At 44.4% G+C, this 14,021-nt stretch overlaps 1 protein-coding gene across 10 annotated transcripts in view; it reads left to right on the forward strand.

Moving 5' to 3' along the window:
* ITPR1 (inositol 1,4,5-trisphosphate receptor type 1) overlaps positions 1 to 14,021 on the forward strand; it is a 334,496-nt gene that overhangs the window by 174,079 nt on the left and 146,396 nt on the right. For all 10 annotated transcript variants that reach the window (XM_032325752.1, XM_032325745.1, XM_032325771.1 and 7 more), the window contains 8 exons: positions 2,723 to 2,861; positions 3,763 to 3,817; positions 6,144 to 6,309; positions 6,401 to 6,571; positions 7,055 to 7,120; positions 8,136 to 8,273; positions 11,308 to 11,433; positions 13,596 to 13,796. In XM_032325752.1, coding sequence (XP_032181643.1) covers positions 2,723 to 2,861; positions 3,763 to 3,817; positions 6,144 to 6,309; positions 6,401 to 6,571; positions 7,055 to 7,120; positions 8,136 to 8,273; positions 11,308 to 11,433; positions 13,596 to 13,796 — 1,062 coding nt within the window. The remainder of the gene's footprint in view (positions 1 to 2,722; positions 2,862 to 3,762; positions 3,818 to 6,143; positions 6,310 to 6,400; positions 6,572 to 7,054; positions 7,121 to 8,135; positions 8,274 to 11,307; positions 11,434 to 13,595; positions 13,797 to 14,021) is intronic.

Here is a 14,021-nt window from a genome sequence, read left to right on the forward strand (position 1 = left end):
GCTTGGCTCCGTCCCTCCCTTCCCTTTTCGTTCATTTATTCAACACACATTTATTGAAACTGATTCTGTGCCAAGTACTTTGAAGCATCAGAGATCCAACACTGAACAGCATAGATTAAATTCCTGTGTCTGAAGAGCCCGCATTTTGGTAGGAGTCAGAGGCATATTAAACAGCAGGTATACTATGTCAGATAGTGGTAAGTGTTAAAGATGCTAAAATCTAGAGGAGGGCCAGGATGGTTTGGAGGCCACCAGGGGGTGGGGATCAGGGATGTTGTTTTTGATGGGTCTTCAGATGTGGCCTCTCTAGTAAGGTGACTGGATCAGAAACCCAAATGAAGCGAGGAAGCTAGCATGTGGGTATCTAGGAAAACCTCTAGGCAAAGAGAATAGCAGGAGGAAGACCCTGAGGTGGGGATATACTTGGCAGGTTTGGGAATTGGTTGGGTTCAAGAGGAAACAGGAGAAGATGAATTAGGGGGAGTAAGAACACACAACTCTTTTGAGTGGACTTGCTACAAAATGCACAGAGAAATGGGGAGGTGTCTGAAGGATGATTGTTGGTCACAGGAAGTTTTTGTTTTATTTTTTTAAGTTGGGAATTTATGGCAAGTTTGTATGTGGAATGGAATGGTCAGTAGAGTGGGCAAGTTGTTGACTTAGGAGAGAGGAGTGAACAGCAGGAGTGAAGACCTTGCATGGGCAAAAGGAGGTAGGGGACCCAGGCTGCTGGAGACAGGGACTGGTCTTAGGTACAAGAACCTTCCTGTGCTTTCCGCTTTCTGCTCGCAGGTCATTTTTATTCATCAATAAAATCATTTGCTCCTTAATGAAAAGAATACTGTTACCACTTTTTTCTTTTATCTAATGCTGCCTCATGCCAACCCCAGAACATGTAGTAGGTGATTATCAATGTTTATAAATTTAAGAATTTGTATTTTGAATCTGAAATCACATTTTATCAGTAGTTTGAAACCATTCATGAGAGTCCTCAAATAGTTAAGGCCATAGAGAATGACTCAAAAGAAACATCATTGAATTTTTGCCTGACCAAAAGTTGAGAAGGACTTTTTAGGCTATGGCATATGTGTCCCAAGTACGTTAGTATCATGACTGTGTATCAGCAGTGATAGAGTGTAAACCTTGATCACACCTTGAGGTCCTCTTATTGTCATCATCTTAGAACAGTTGGTCCATGGAATCATTGTTTCAGTAAATACTTGCTGAGCCCCTACCATATGCAAGGCACTTGGGGCACTAGGAGGAATGCACAGGTGATTTGGACAGAGACTATATCCACAAGCGATTTACAGTCTAATAAGAAAATAAGGAAATAAAACTCTGAGGAAAGTGTTCTCCTGGGACACAGGGGTGGGTCATGTGATCTCATTTAGTAAGCAGCAGAGAAGGTTTTTACAGAGGAGGTAGGATTTCATCTGTGCTTTTAAGCCTGGACAGGATTTATAGTATAGAAACAAGGGAATATACTCAAGTCCCCTTGAACTTGGAGCAGGTTGGATGAAGGCATGACATCACATGGGCCAGTAGCATCTCCTCCTTGGGCAGAGACCTGGAATGTGTGGAATGGAGGTTGTCAGAAAGGAGGACTGGACCAGGTTCTAGAGAGCTCTAGGTGCCTCAAGTGGTAGGACTTTATTCTGTGGTGAGACTTTGAAGATTTTTATGCAGGGGACTGACATAAGAATGAGTGCCTGTGGGAGGTGGATTTGATGAGAACAAGGCAGAAGAGAAGGAGATGGGTGCAGGGGCAAGTGATAGTCGGGAGAGACGCAGGGGAAGTGGTGGAGGCAGAACCAAGAGGACTTTGTCTCTGATTAGATGTGTGACTCAGGGAAGGAGGAGTCGATGTTCCTGAGGCTGACTGAGAGAACCTGGGCAGGATTGACATTGTTTTGTACAATACTGAGTTTGAGACTCTGCAAAGACCCCAAATGGGATGTCTAGTAGTCAGTAGGAAACAATGACCAGCATCTCTGAAGGCAAGCCAAGGTAGTGTCTCGGTCTGAGAGAGGTGACTGCCCTGGGATTGGGTAAGGTCACCAAGAGGGCAAGGCAGAGATGGGGAGAGAATGGAAGGGAGAATGTTAGTAAGGTCCTCAAGTAAGGCCATGTGGTGGGTTTTTTGTTGTTGTTGTTTTTTGGGGGGTGGGGGGTGGCTTTAGCAACAATCCAGGAAAAAGTAACCTTCCTTCAGAGCAGAGGGCAAGGGAATGTAGAAAGTGAATGAAGAGGGAACCCAAGGGCTGATAATAAATTAGAGGAAACCATCTGAAATGAAAAATACAGACCGAGCTAGTTTCTAGTAGTAAAAACATATTTTTCTCTGTTAATTCTTTTAAATTAAAGCAGCCAGCTTCACCATTCTCAGGGCCCAGAATTGGCATTTACTACTTGCTGAAGTAATGTTTTATAGAGGATGGAGTAGGGAGTGAGTGATTTATTATTACAATTATTAAATTAATTGTCTGGATGTTGAAGTTTGCACTGGAAGCTAAGGTGCTGTGGACAGGTTTGATATACCCCATGGAAGTCTGTTGTTAAAGTAATTGTTGAAATCTAAGCCAAATATTTGGCTCACTTAGTGCTTAAGCTAATTGATGCAACAGTTACCAGGCCCAGCCAGAGTGCAGTGGCTTGGCAAAGTGTTACAGGTGGTATGCTAATGTAACCAATCTGTTTCCATTTCCACTTGAATCTTTAGTTTATTTTGAATGTGAGGTTGGATTATAGGATCTCCTGCCTCCTGTGTATATTTAAGCGAGAGTTTGATGAAAGCAATTCCCAGACTTCAGAAACATCCTCCGGAAACAGCAGCCAAGAGGGGCCAAGTAACGTACCAGGTTAGTGATTCCACAATGGGATTTCAGCCGTAGACTGGGTGTAGTCTAATAAAAACTGAGGATTCCAACAGTACATACTACAGAAAGGGTAAAATATGAATATTTTGAAGATTACTATAATGGAGAACGAAATTCTTGGAGTTACCCCCCCTTTTTTTTAAAGGTTTTATTTATTTATTCGACAGACAGAGATCACAAGTAGGCAGAGGCAGGCGGAGAGAGAGGAGAAAGCAGGCTCTCTGAGGAACAGAGAGCCTGACACGGGACTCGATCCCAGGACCCTGGGACCATGACCTGAGCTGAAGGCAGAGGCTTTAACCCACTGAGCCACCCAGGCGCCCCTGGAGTTACCCTTTTTGAACAGAAGAATAATTGACAGAGTTTTGATCTCTTCTGGGTTAGGTCTTATTTCCTTCCATCTTGGAGTGTCTTCGTCATAAGACAGCTGAGGGTTGTAGTGTTGTGGTTACATGAAATGCCAATAAAAGCAAACAAAACCCTCTAAGAAAATGTTTCATCCACTAGCAACTTTTACTCATAATGGAAGTTTTTCCCTGCCCAGGAAATAGTGATGAAGGGTACTGGGGAAGGTGGTAGTGGGGAACATAATCCCACCTGCCAAGGCCTGAGCTGCCTTGGAGTGGGGTCATCACTCTGCTCTGCTAAGGGGATCATGAGCAGGTAGGAGACTGACAGGAATGTAGAGCAGTGCACACCAGAGCCACTGGACAGTGTGATCTGGGTTGACCTGACTGCACAGCTTTGCAAGATAAGATTTTGGGAGACTTGGGGTTAACCTAGGGGTGGGGCAAGGCCATTTTGGGGAAAGTTCACCAACAGCCTGGTTTTTTTTTTTTTTTAGACCTTTCTACATCTGAAGCTTCGTTCTCTATCTTTTCAGGTACTCTTGACTTTGAACACATTGAAGAGCAAGCAGAAGGCATCTTTGGAGGAAGGAAAGTAAAATTTCAGTGTTCAATTTTATGAGTGATTCTAAAAGTAGGAAGTCTCCTTTTGTGTAAAGGCTTTTCCTTCATTTTTCTAGGAAACAATTAGCCTTGGGTTTAGGTTATTTTTTGGCTGTATTTGTAACCCTTAGTGCTCAGGTCAGAATGATATTAGTTGGTTGTGTGTGTGTGTGTGTGTGTGTGTGTGTTCATGTGTTTCCTGCTTAGGATAGAAGGAATGCAGGTTTCCCCAAATACACATTTAAAAATTTTTTTTTTAATGGTGCAAAATAGGGTTGAAAGAAAGAGGGGATTGAAAACAAAGTGAGGTTAGCAAGATCATGTGTTTCTGCTGCTGGTGGATTGCCATTTTTGTACGTGCAATGACAACAGAAACACACATTGTCCCCAACATTAGATGAACGTATGATCCTCTTTTTAAAAGATCAGATTACTCAATGTAGACTTAAAACATTATTATGAGACTCAAATACCTACAAGACTCGAACAGCCACTAATTCAGTTAAATACCCTCTGCACATAGTCTTTTTTTTTTTTTTTAAGATTTTTATCTGTTTGAGAGAGAGAGCATGAGGAGGGGGAGAGACAAAGGGAGAGGGAGAAGCAGACTCTCCACTGAACAGGGAACCTGATGTGGGGCTTGGTTCCAGGACCCTGGAATCTGACCTGAGCTGAAAGCAGACACTTAACCGACTGAGCCACCCAGGTGTCCCCCACATAGTTCTTTTCATACACATACTTGGTTCACTTATCTATTTCTGTGTAACTTACTACATATATTTAGTGGATTGAAAAAATAGTCTTTTCACTGCCTCTCATAATTAAGTGAGTTGGCTGGGGCTCAGCTGGACGGCTCATCTGCTGGTCACTGTTGAGTTGGTCGGGGCTGGTGATTGGGGCTGGCACATGCAAGCTTCTTAACTCACATTTCTGTCTCCTTGGTAGGAATATCTCAAGGCTGGGAACTCTATTTCTCCCTCCCTTCCTCTCTCTCTCTACACGTGACCATCTTAGGCTTCTTTGTAGCTCGGTGACTAGCTCTAAGTGCAAAGAACCCGACAGGATAGGCCAACAGCATACAACAATAATCAAGCCTCTGCTTGTATCGCATTGCTAATATCCTTTTGGTCAAAGCAGATCCCATGGCTGAGCCCAGTGTCAGTGGAGGAGGGATCTACATAAAGATGTCTATACCAGGAAGGTCTCTTTTGTTGAGGGGGCACCAATGTTAGCAGTCTACCCCAGCACTTACTATAAAACCTGTGAAATTTAAATTAGCAATATTATTTACTACGGTAAAAGATGTTTTTCTGGAACACAGAGGATGTTGAGTTCATCATGATGACACTCCCATGTGCTTTTAGGGTATCTCAACTTTCCCATCATTTTCTACTGTTGCATAGCAGTAGGACTGTCTTCACAACTTTTTAGAGCATGTAGCCAGAACAGAGTATCATCCTGTGAAATCCCCTCTGTGCTTTTCTTGCTAACCTGCAAGCATGAAGTTCCCACCATTTGGCATTCATTCGATGGTAACACAACATAGCAGGCCACTGACACAGCAATGGAGCAATGCTCAGGTAGGTGGCGGTTTGCCATCTGATCCAGGACACGCTTATTAATTTTTTAATTATTTAAATGACACAGTTAAAATAGATACAGAGATCACTCCCGACAGTTTGCTAATGGACCTCAGTTTGAAGCACACCGTGTCGTCCTGGTCATGGCAACACACCCCAAAGTGGGGTCTGCAGACTCCTTGTTACACGTTTGTGACCTTAGAAGTTCAGAGCACAGGAGTAATCACTGGGACATTTTTTATAGTGACTTGATGGCTACAGCCACGTGTGGGATCAGGGGACCTGGTACCGACTACCTCATCAGTTAGCCGTGAAGTGGAAGTAAATGCAACTAGTCCTTTGGTAGGCACTGAATTACAGCATCTTCCATAAAAAATAAACTCCTGATTTTGGACAAACACAACTGTGTGCAGTCCTCCGCCCATAGACGAGACCCAGCAGAAGAGCACTAAAACCCAGGAGTCGGGAATCTGGAGAAAAAAGCTAGGTCCTGTCACTGTGGGCGGGTAGGGACCTTGGCTTAAAATCGGACAGTGGTGAGATCTTCATTGTCCCTTCACCTTACAATGTAGCGGAAGTTAAGATTGCGTTGTTAGGGGGGCTTGTTAAAACTCAAGCCCCCCGAGGCTGCTGTGGGGTGAGAACTCTGACTGGTGGGTGTGTCTGGGTCTGAGCACGTGAGAGAAGGGCCTCTGTGGCTCATCTGGCCTTCCCCCTTCCTTGTGCTCCTTTAGTGAGGAGAACACCCCCCTGGACTTGGACGACCACGGCGGCAGAACCTTCCTCCGAGTCTTGCTGCATTTGACGATGCACGACTACCCACCCCTGGTCTCAGGAGCGCTGCAGCTCCTCTTCCGGCACTTCAGTCAGAGGCAGGAGGTCCTGCAGGCCTTCAAACAGGTAGCTGGGGTTGCTGTTTGTGTGTTGTTACTGCTTTTCGCGTGACTTTCCGAGAGGCTGCTGTCGCCGCTGACCCGTTGCTTTTGTTCAGGTCCAGCTGCTTGTTACCAGCCAAGATGTGGACAACTACAAACAGATCAAACAAGACTTGGACCAGCTGAGATCCATCGTGGAAAAGTCAGAGCTCTGGGTGTACAAAGGGCAGGGCCCTGATGAGGCCATGGATGGTGCCTCTGGTGAAAATGAACATAAGAAAACAGAGGTGGGTGAGATGAGGCTCACACCGTCCTTGCAGATGGATGGGCTCCTCCAACAACGGGGTACCCTCCTCTGGCTTTAGGAAAAAGCGCAGATTGTGGGTTGAGCGTTATTCACAAGAGATTAGCTTGTTAAGTAGCCACAGCAACAGCCATTCTCCTAGGAAATAAGCTGCAAAATGGAAGTTTAGCTACTTCTTCTGTGTCACCTTGGACTGTGGGGAGTAGACTTTGTTGCGAGACGATGAGCACCAGCTTTCCCTTGCAGACCCACCTGGGAAAGAACCTGTTCTCAGGAGGCTGCCCCCCACCCCAGTCCTCTCCCACATCAGTGAAATCACATCAATCTGAATGAGTTGGGCTGAAACCCAGCACGATAGGAAAACTGCCAAATTCTCATTGCTTCCTAAACGCCGATGCCAAGCCGAATGAACAGACTATTGCCCAAGGGCCAAACAAACCACACTCACGTTTATTTTGGTCTCTAGGACGGGAATAACAAGTCACAAAAGCATGAGAGCACCAGCAGCTACAACTACAGGGTGGTAAAAGAGGTAAGTGGCCCTCCTGCCTGCTTTCCTCTCCTAGGAACTACGGTCTGTGATAGTGAGGTTGAAGGTGCAAACACTTCAGCTTTTTCCTTCATGTAAAGTTTCACAGGGCGAAAGAAGCTTGCAGAGGTTACATACATGGGTTTTAGGGTCAGATCTTGGTTCGAATCATCCTCTGCCGCTTTTTTTTTTTTTTTTTACTTATCCTCAGTTTTCTCACTTTTGATTGATGCAGCTAACACGTGTATTTCTGAGGGGTTATAACTGACCAGAGGATTAATTGATAAAACCATCAGAATTCCATCTCAGCGGCTGGCACATAGTGTCCACCTGAAGGCTCTAGTTCTTTAGAGATCTTTGCATAAGGTGGTTCAAAGTTGGGAGGTTGGGAGCTTTGTGGGTTTTTTACCCACAGAGCACACTCTTCTCAAGTCCCTGGCAATGATGCTGAGTCTCATAATTTTAGGAGATCTTTCTGAAATTATCCCACTTTGGGTTGAAGCCTTAATCCACTGCATCCTCTGGAAGGGCATGTTCTTAGCCACATGGAGATTCAGCTTCATGTGATTAACAAGAATACTGCGTATTAGAACACGATCTCCCTCATTTTGGGTGTTTTAATATGCTGTGATCACTTCTGCCTCCCTGCCCATGACCAGCACCTACGGTTTTTTTTTTCTCAGTTGTGCTTTCTAGTTTTTGGAGGTTGATTTCTTTCATTTTGTCTGGCTTTATTGAGGCATAATTGACCCAAAACAAAAATTATAATCTCACTAAAACATGACATGCCGTAATTGGATAGATATACTCTGTGGGATGACGACCACAATCAAGTCCATTAATATATGCATCACCTCACAGAGTAAGCTCTTTGGAGGTGGTGAGAACACTTAGGATTTGCTTCAGCAAATTTCGCATGTACATACACCGTTATTGCCTGTTGTCACCGTGTTGTACCCTGGAGCTCACAGCTGAGGTTTGGTCAGAGGTACAAACTTGGGATCTCTCTCTCGGACAGATTCTGATCCGCCTCAGCAAACTCTGTGTCCAGGAGAGCGCGTCTGTGAGGAAAAGCAGGAAGCAGCAGCAGCGGCTTCTGCGGAACATGGGCGCGCATGCCGTGGTGCTAGAGCTGCTGCAGATCCCCTACGAGAAGGTGAGCCAGTCCCCCTCCCCAGAGGGCGGTGGGTCCCCATGTTTTCCTCAGCCCTTAACGCTTGGTGGTATTGGTGAAGACATGAAGCCGATGTGATGAGCTGAGTGTGAGGCGCTTGTAGGTCACTCGTATGAAACTAACAGCTTCATAAAGTGAAATCACCCATAACCTGCCTCCAGTTCTTAGATTCTAAGCAGGAGCCCGTTGATTCTCGCCTTGCTCCCACACCACGCTGGATGTGAAGGTTGGCTAGACGGAGCTCTGCGCACGGGCTTGTGCTCTCCAGCATCCTCTGCAAATGCCCTGCAGGCAGTTTAAGCCCTACAGGTTTCTAAACGCATGTGGGAACGTGGGGCTTGCCCACTTTGGAGGTCCTCAGTAGCATGCTGACATCTGGCCAAGTATTTGGGTCTATCGTATCTGTTGCTCTAAGTCCTCTTTTCTCTCATGAGAAGTTATACGCTCTGTCCCATCCTTTCATGCCAGCATTTGTCATTGACAGTGATAGGATTTAGGGAAGCAGGGTAATGGTGCTTGGCACTGTGCAGCCTGACAGGGCATTTGTGAAAGCCCTGTCCCTTCGCTTCCACAATCCAGTGCCATTGTCATGGTGTTCCCACTTGACAGATGAGGAGACTGAGGCTTGGGGAAGTTTAGAGCCCGAGGGCGTGGACTTCTGCCTCTTGATTTTACCAGTGACTGCCAGAAAACCTTGCTGGCATTGAGTTGCCTGAAGAAGCCTCACTGCTTGTGCTCGCCAGGGGCCAGGCACTGCACTAGGTCCTTTTGTTCACTCGTTCACTTCATCTCCTTAAGACAGTGCATGAGACAGGTCATACTTTTCGGAGCCCCACTTTAGATGAAAAGGCTGTCGCCAGAGGTTCGATACGTTCCCTCCATAGTGCAGCAACATGACAGAGCCAGCACTGCTCAGTTGTGGGGCCCAGATCTTGTTTGCTGCACCAGCTGCCTGTGCTCAAGGAAGTTCTTGGCAGAGGCCACCACTGCAGTCACGGGGGCCACAGGATTCAGGCTCATCAACCTTTCAGTAGCCACCTATAAGGTGTAAGCTTAATCCCTCCAAGAGGTCAGGAACTTAACTAACCTGACATTAGCACAAGTGTGCATGTCATCCTTACTTGACTGGCATTTAAGCTAGAACCAGCAAGCTGATATACCTTGCTGTGTGTACAGAGTATGAGGAGGTAGTTTGCTGGCCTTGTCTTTGCCTCCTAATATACTCAGTTTCCTTGAAAACATACATGCCTTCGTAGAGTAGTGTTAATGGAAAAAAAACAGGTAACCGGATGTGGTTGGAATTGGTGGGAAAACATTGTGTGTGTGTGTGTGTGTGTGTGTGTGTGTGTTACTCCATGAGTGCAGATATCCCAGTGTGGGAGAACAGTGGAGGAATTCCTACAGATGCGCTCTTGTTATGTGATGTCTTTAGAGCTTATCTGCCTTGTAAAAATCCATTTCAAATGATGAAGTTTTTAGTTTCTGTGAGCCCCAGCAGATTCTCCTTTTAGCAAAGAAGTGAAAGAGTGCAGGACTGTTTGAGGTTACGGCTGCCGGCCAGCAGTGTCTCTCTGTCCCAAGGCCTCTGATTTCTTAGAGCTGGAAGGCATGCCACTTTCTCTGTTAATGAGAGACAAACGTTAATATCCACTCTGTTGTATGGGACTCCTCTTAACCTTGCCCATTTTTGATTGTTAAAGCTGGTAGCTCAGATTCCTTCTGTAAGTTGTTCTGCCCAGATGTGTCCTGTTTTCTCCCAGGATTATTATCTAGATCAGGGGGAGCCAACTGCAGACATGAACCAAATCCAGCCCACCACCTGTTTTTATACAGCATATTAGCTAAGAATGATTGTTCTATTTTTCAATAGTTACATTCTTAGTGGTACCTGCAAAATGTTCTCTCTTTTGCTTTTTGACCCACAAAACCCAAAGTATCTGTCTGACCCCTGGTCTAGACCAGAACCAGTAGCTAACATTGATTGTGTGATAACTGTCTCAGCACTTGACATGGATTTTGCGCTGAATCTTCATGACAACCATATGAAGTGTGCATTTTTGTTGCCTCCATTTCACAGAGGAGGAGACGAAGACCCTGAATGCTTAAGTACATGGCTAGGTAGTGGTAGATCTGCATAAGCCCTAAGCAGTCAGGTTTTAGGGCTTGCCTTCTTAACTGTTAGGCTTCTGGCTGCTCGAAAGAGGTCATATAAGTGAGACGACTTAGGGAGGTTACTGTTGACTGTACAAATAGGATGGATGATTCCATTTCATTCTCCTTCATTTTTATTATATTAAAGGTTGGTTTGTTTAGAATTGGGTAGAATGGCAGTAGGGTGTAATCAGTTGTCTTATCACGGGGCATCTAATGCTTAAAGAACACCGAGTGTGTGTTTTTACGGTAGGAGATGAGAATCACATAATCAGCTGTGTGAAATGCCTGGTGCAGGTATTATCCCCATTTTGCAGGTGGGAAAACTAACTCGGGTTAAATGCTGAGGCTGAGGTGACAAGGACAGGATTACGGCAGGTGTATTTGCCCAAGTTTATAATCTAAAGAGATTTCTACTCTGACATGTTCTCTCCTGCCAAGAGCTCTAATGCATGCTTACGTTCGGCAGATGAAACAGGGTGAGCCGAGAGCTGGGGCGGTGTGGGTTCACCAGCAGTGACGCAGTCGGCTGTTGCTGTGCTGTCACTCTGCTCTCAGGATTGGGGGTGCATTCAGAAATTTGGGGCATTGTTAGAAATGGCTTCCACTCTGTATTCTACTCTTCCCAAATTCTTTTTTGTGTCTGCTTGTGGCTAGTGGCAGAGAACGTAGGACAGTAGAATTAGTTATAGTCTTCTTTGCAGTGTCATCAGTGCAACACCCCCATATTTTCACACAAACAGGCCTTCAGCGTGTCATAGAACTGGGTCTCCTGGCGGAAAGGTAGGTGCTGTCACCTGCTGACCTTTTGTCCACAACGTAGCCCTGTTTTCAACCTATTATTCATTTGCCTCCTTCCACACAGGCTGAAGATACTAAGATGCAGGAGATAATGAGGCTGGCTCATGAATTCCTGCAGAATTTCTGTGCAGGCAACCAGCAGAATCAAGCCTTGCTACACAAACACATAAACCTGTTTCTCAACCCAGGGGTAAGACCTCAGGCATGTCTGGAAATCTGTGAGGGGAGGGCAGGAAGCAGTAAGAGGAACAACTTGTTCTTTTGCTGTGGTGACCACAGGGACTTGTTATAATGCGACATTCATTCTAAAAGGAACATTTGGACCAACTCTCGGGAGGACATAAACACTCCCCATCTTTTTAGGGGAGAAAGCAGGGAAAGGGAGGAGGAAGTGATAGGGTAAGGTAAGATATATTTTTTTCCTAACATTCTTTATTACATCAAATTTTAGCCCTAGAGAGTTGCTGATTGTCAGTCTCTAGCCACATCCTCCTGAGGTCATGCATAAAGTTTTCTGTGTACATAATATAATACATTAGATATATACAAATACATGGTTTATTCATAAAAAACATAACTGTCCTATCTTCGTTTGTCAGATATGTTTTGAAAGTATGTATTGTGCAGTTTTTTAAAGAAAAATGGTGACATACTCTATATTTTGCATTTTGCTTTTTTCACTTAATACTATGGCTGTTTTTGCAAGTCATAGCCACATAAATTTTTCTCATTTTTGATGAGAAGTTGTGATGGCTACATGGTGTTCCGTAGTATGGCTGTAACATTTTAAAAACCATTATCATATTAGTGGACATTGAGGCAATGTCTAATTCTTGACTTTGTAAAGAATTCTACAAAGGATATCCTTGTAAATACACGCACACTCACTTGTTCATTAGTACCCCCAGAGCTTTGGAGGAGAAGACTGGAAGGCTGAGGGGTAATACTTCCTCTTTGTTATGTCTGGGGAAAGAAAAGACAAAGGATAAAAAGGTTAGAGCCCCCTACCTCACACCAAACATAAAACTTAACTAGGTAAAAAATAGAAAATAAATATTCTAGAAGATAACATGAAAATATCTTGATGACCTAGTGGAAAGTGAAATTTTCTTATATAGGATACAAGCAGCATTAATTACAAAGGAAAATATCAGTAAACCAGACTTCTTTAAAAACTTCTATTCACCAAATGACATTATTAAGATCCTCCAGAGGCAAACCAGAGACAGGGAGAGGACATTTGCATTACATGTGTCCAATAAAGAATTCCTATCTAGAATATATAACCAACTCAAAAAAAGTCCATAAGGAAAAGGGCAACCCATTTTTTAAAATTATTTTTATTAGCATATAATGTATTATATGCCCGGGGTACAGGTCTGTGAATCATCAGGCTTAAACATTTCACCACACTCACATACCCTCCCCAATGTCCATAATCCAAAGGACGACCTATTTTTAAAAATAGGTTAAAAAAAAGTTTATAATGAAATCATCCATAGAAGAAATCCCGATAGCCAGTAAATGGGGCAAAGTGATCATCAGAGAAGTGTAAATTAGCTAAGATTTGCACAACAAAGTATGACAAAAACCAAAGAGACCAACAACACTGTAACTCAACTAGGGTATGGAAAAGCTCTAGTGTAGAATGGAAATTGTTAACATCTTTTGAAAGCTGTTGGCAAGTACAGTCTCAAGCCAAACGCTTGTACTTCACAACCCAGCAATTCCACTCTTGGGTGGAAACCCAACAGAAATGCATGTATATTAAAGCTTAGCAGAAGACACGTTCCGGAATGCTCAGAGCAGCACTATTGGTGCTAAGAGTAGTGTTACTACTTGGTACTGAAACCGGATCCGCCCCCAAATGCCCATCAGCAATAGAACAGAGAAGCACGTGGTGGTTTATCCAGGCCATGGAACTTCCATAGCAGTGACCACGAACAGACTACTGATACACACAACAGCATGTTGAGAACGTTGCAGTTGGACTGTTGAGTAAAAGAAACCAGACAGGAGGGAGTACACGAGGCTTGACAGCGGGCAAAACTAATCTGTAGTTGCAGAAATCAAAATGAATTAAATGGCGGGGTGAGGCCTTTCGTTTCTGGACGTGGGTGCTGGGGTTTCCGCTGTAGTTCACTGAGCTGGAGACAAGTGATTCGTTTCCCTTTCCGTGGGTTTATTACAACTTACAAAAGAAGGCAGTACAGAAGTGAGAAAGGAGAAAGGTGTCTTTGTGGGTTTCAACGCTTCTCTCTGTGCATACTGCTAGACTCTCTTTCTCACTTGACTCCGCTCTGTCCACCTTTTGACCATTTCCCTGTGCTCCTGCCCTCACTCTTGTGCCAGATCCTGGAGGCGGTCACCATGCAGCACATCTTCATGAACAATTTCCAGCTCTGCAGTGAGATCAATGAGCGGGTTGTCCAGCATTTTGTTCACTGCATTGAGACCCACGGTCGAAACGTCCAGTACATAAAATTCTTGCAGACGATCGTCAAGGCAGAAGGGAAATTCATCAAAAAGTGTCAAGACATGGTCATGGCTGAGGTGACAGCTGTTTGTTTCTATATACCTTCATCTAGAGTTTCTGACAAATTTTTAAATTCTTGCTCTCTGTACGAACTGGCACCCTCTCCTGGAGCCACATAAATGGACAAAACGTAATTGTGGTGTGTATTTGTGAGCTTAAATTGTATGTAGAAGTGAGAGTCTGATCTGACTTTTTCATAGCAGCATATCTATTTATTTTAAGGCATTTTGGCTCAGATTCTT

Source organism: Mustela erminea, chromosome 1 (genome assembly GCF_009829155.1).
Source record: "Mustela erminea isolate mMusErm1 chromosome 1, mMusErm1.Pri, whole genome shotgun sequence".
In the NCBI taxonomy this organism is placed as follows: Eukaryota; Metazoa; Chordata; class Mammalia; order Carnivora; family Mustelidae; genus Mustela; species Mustela erminea.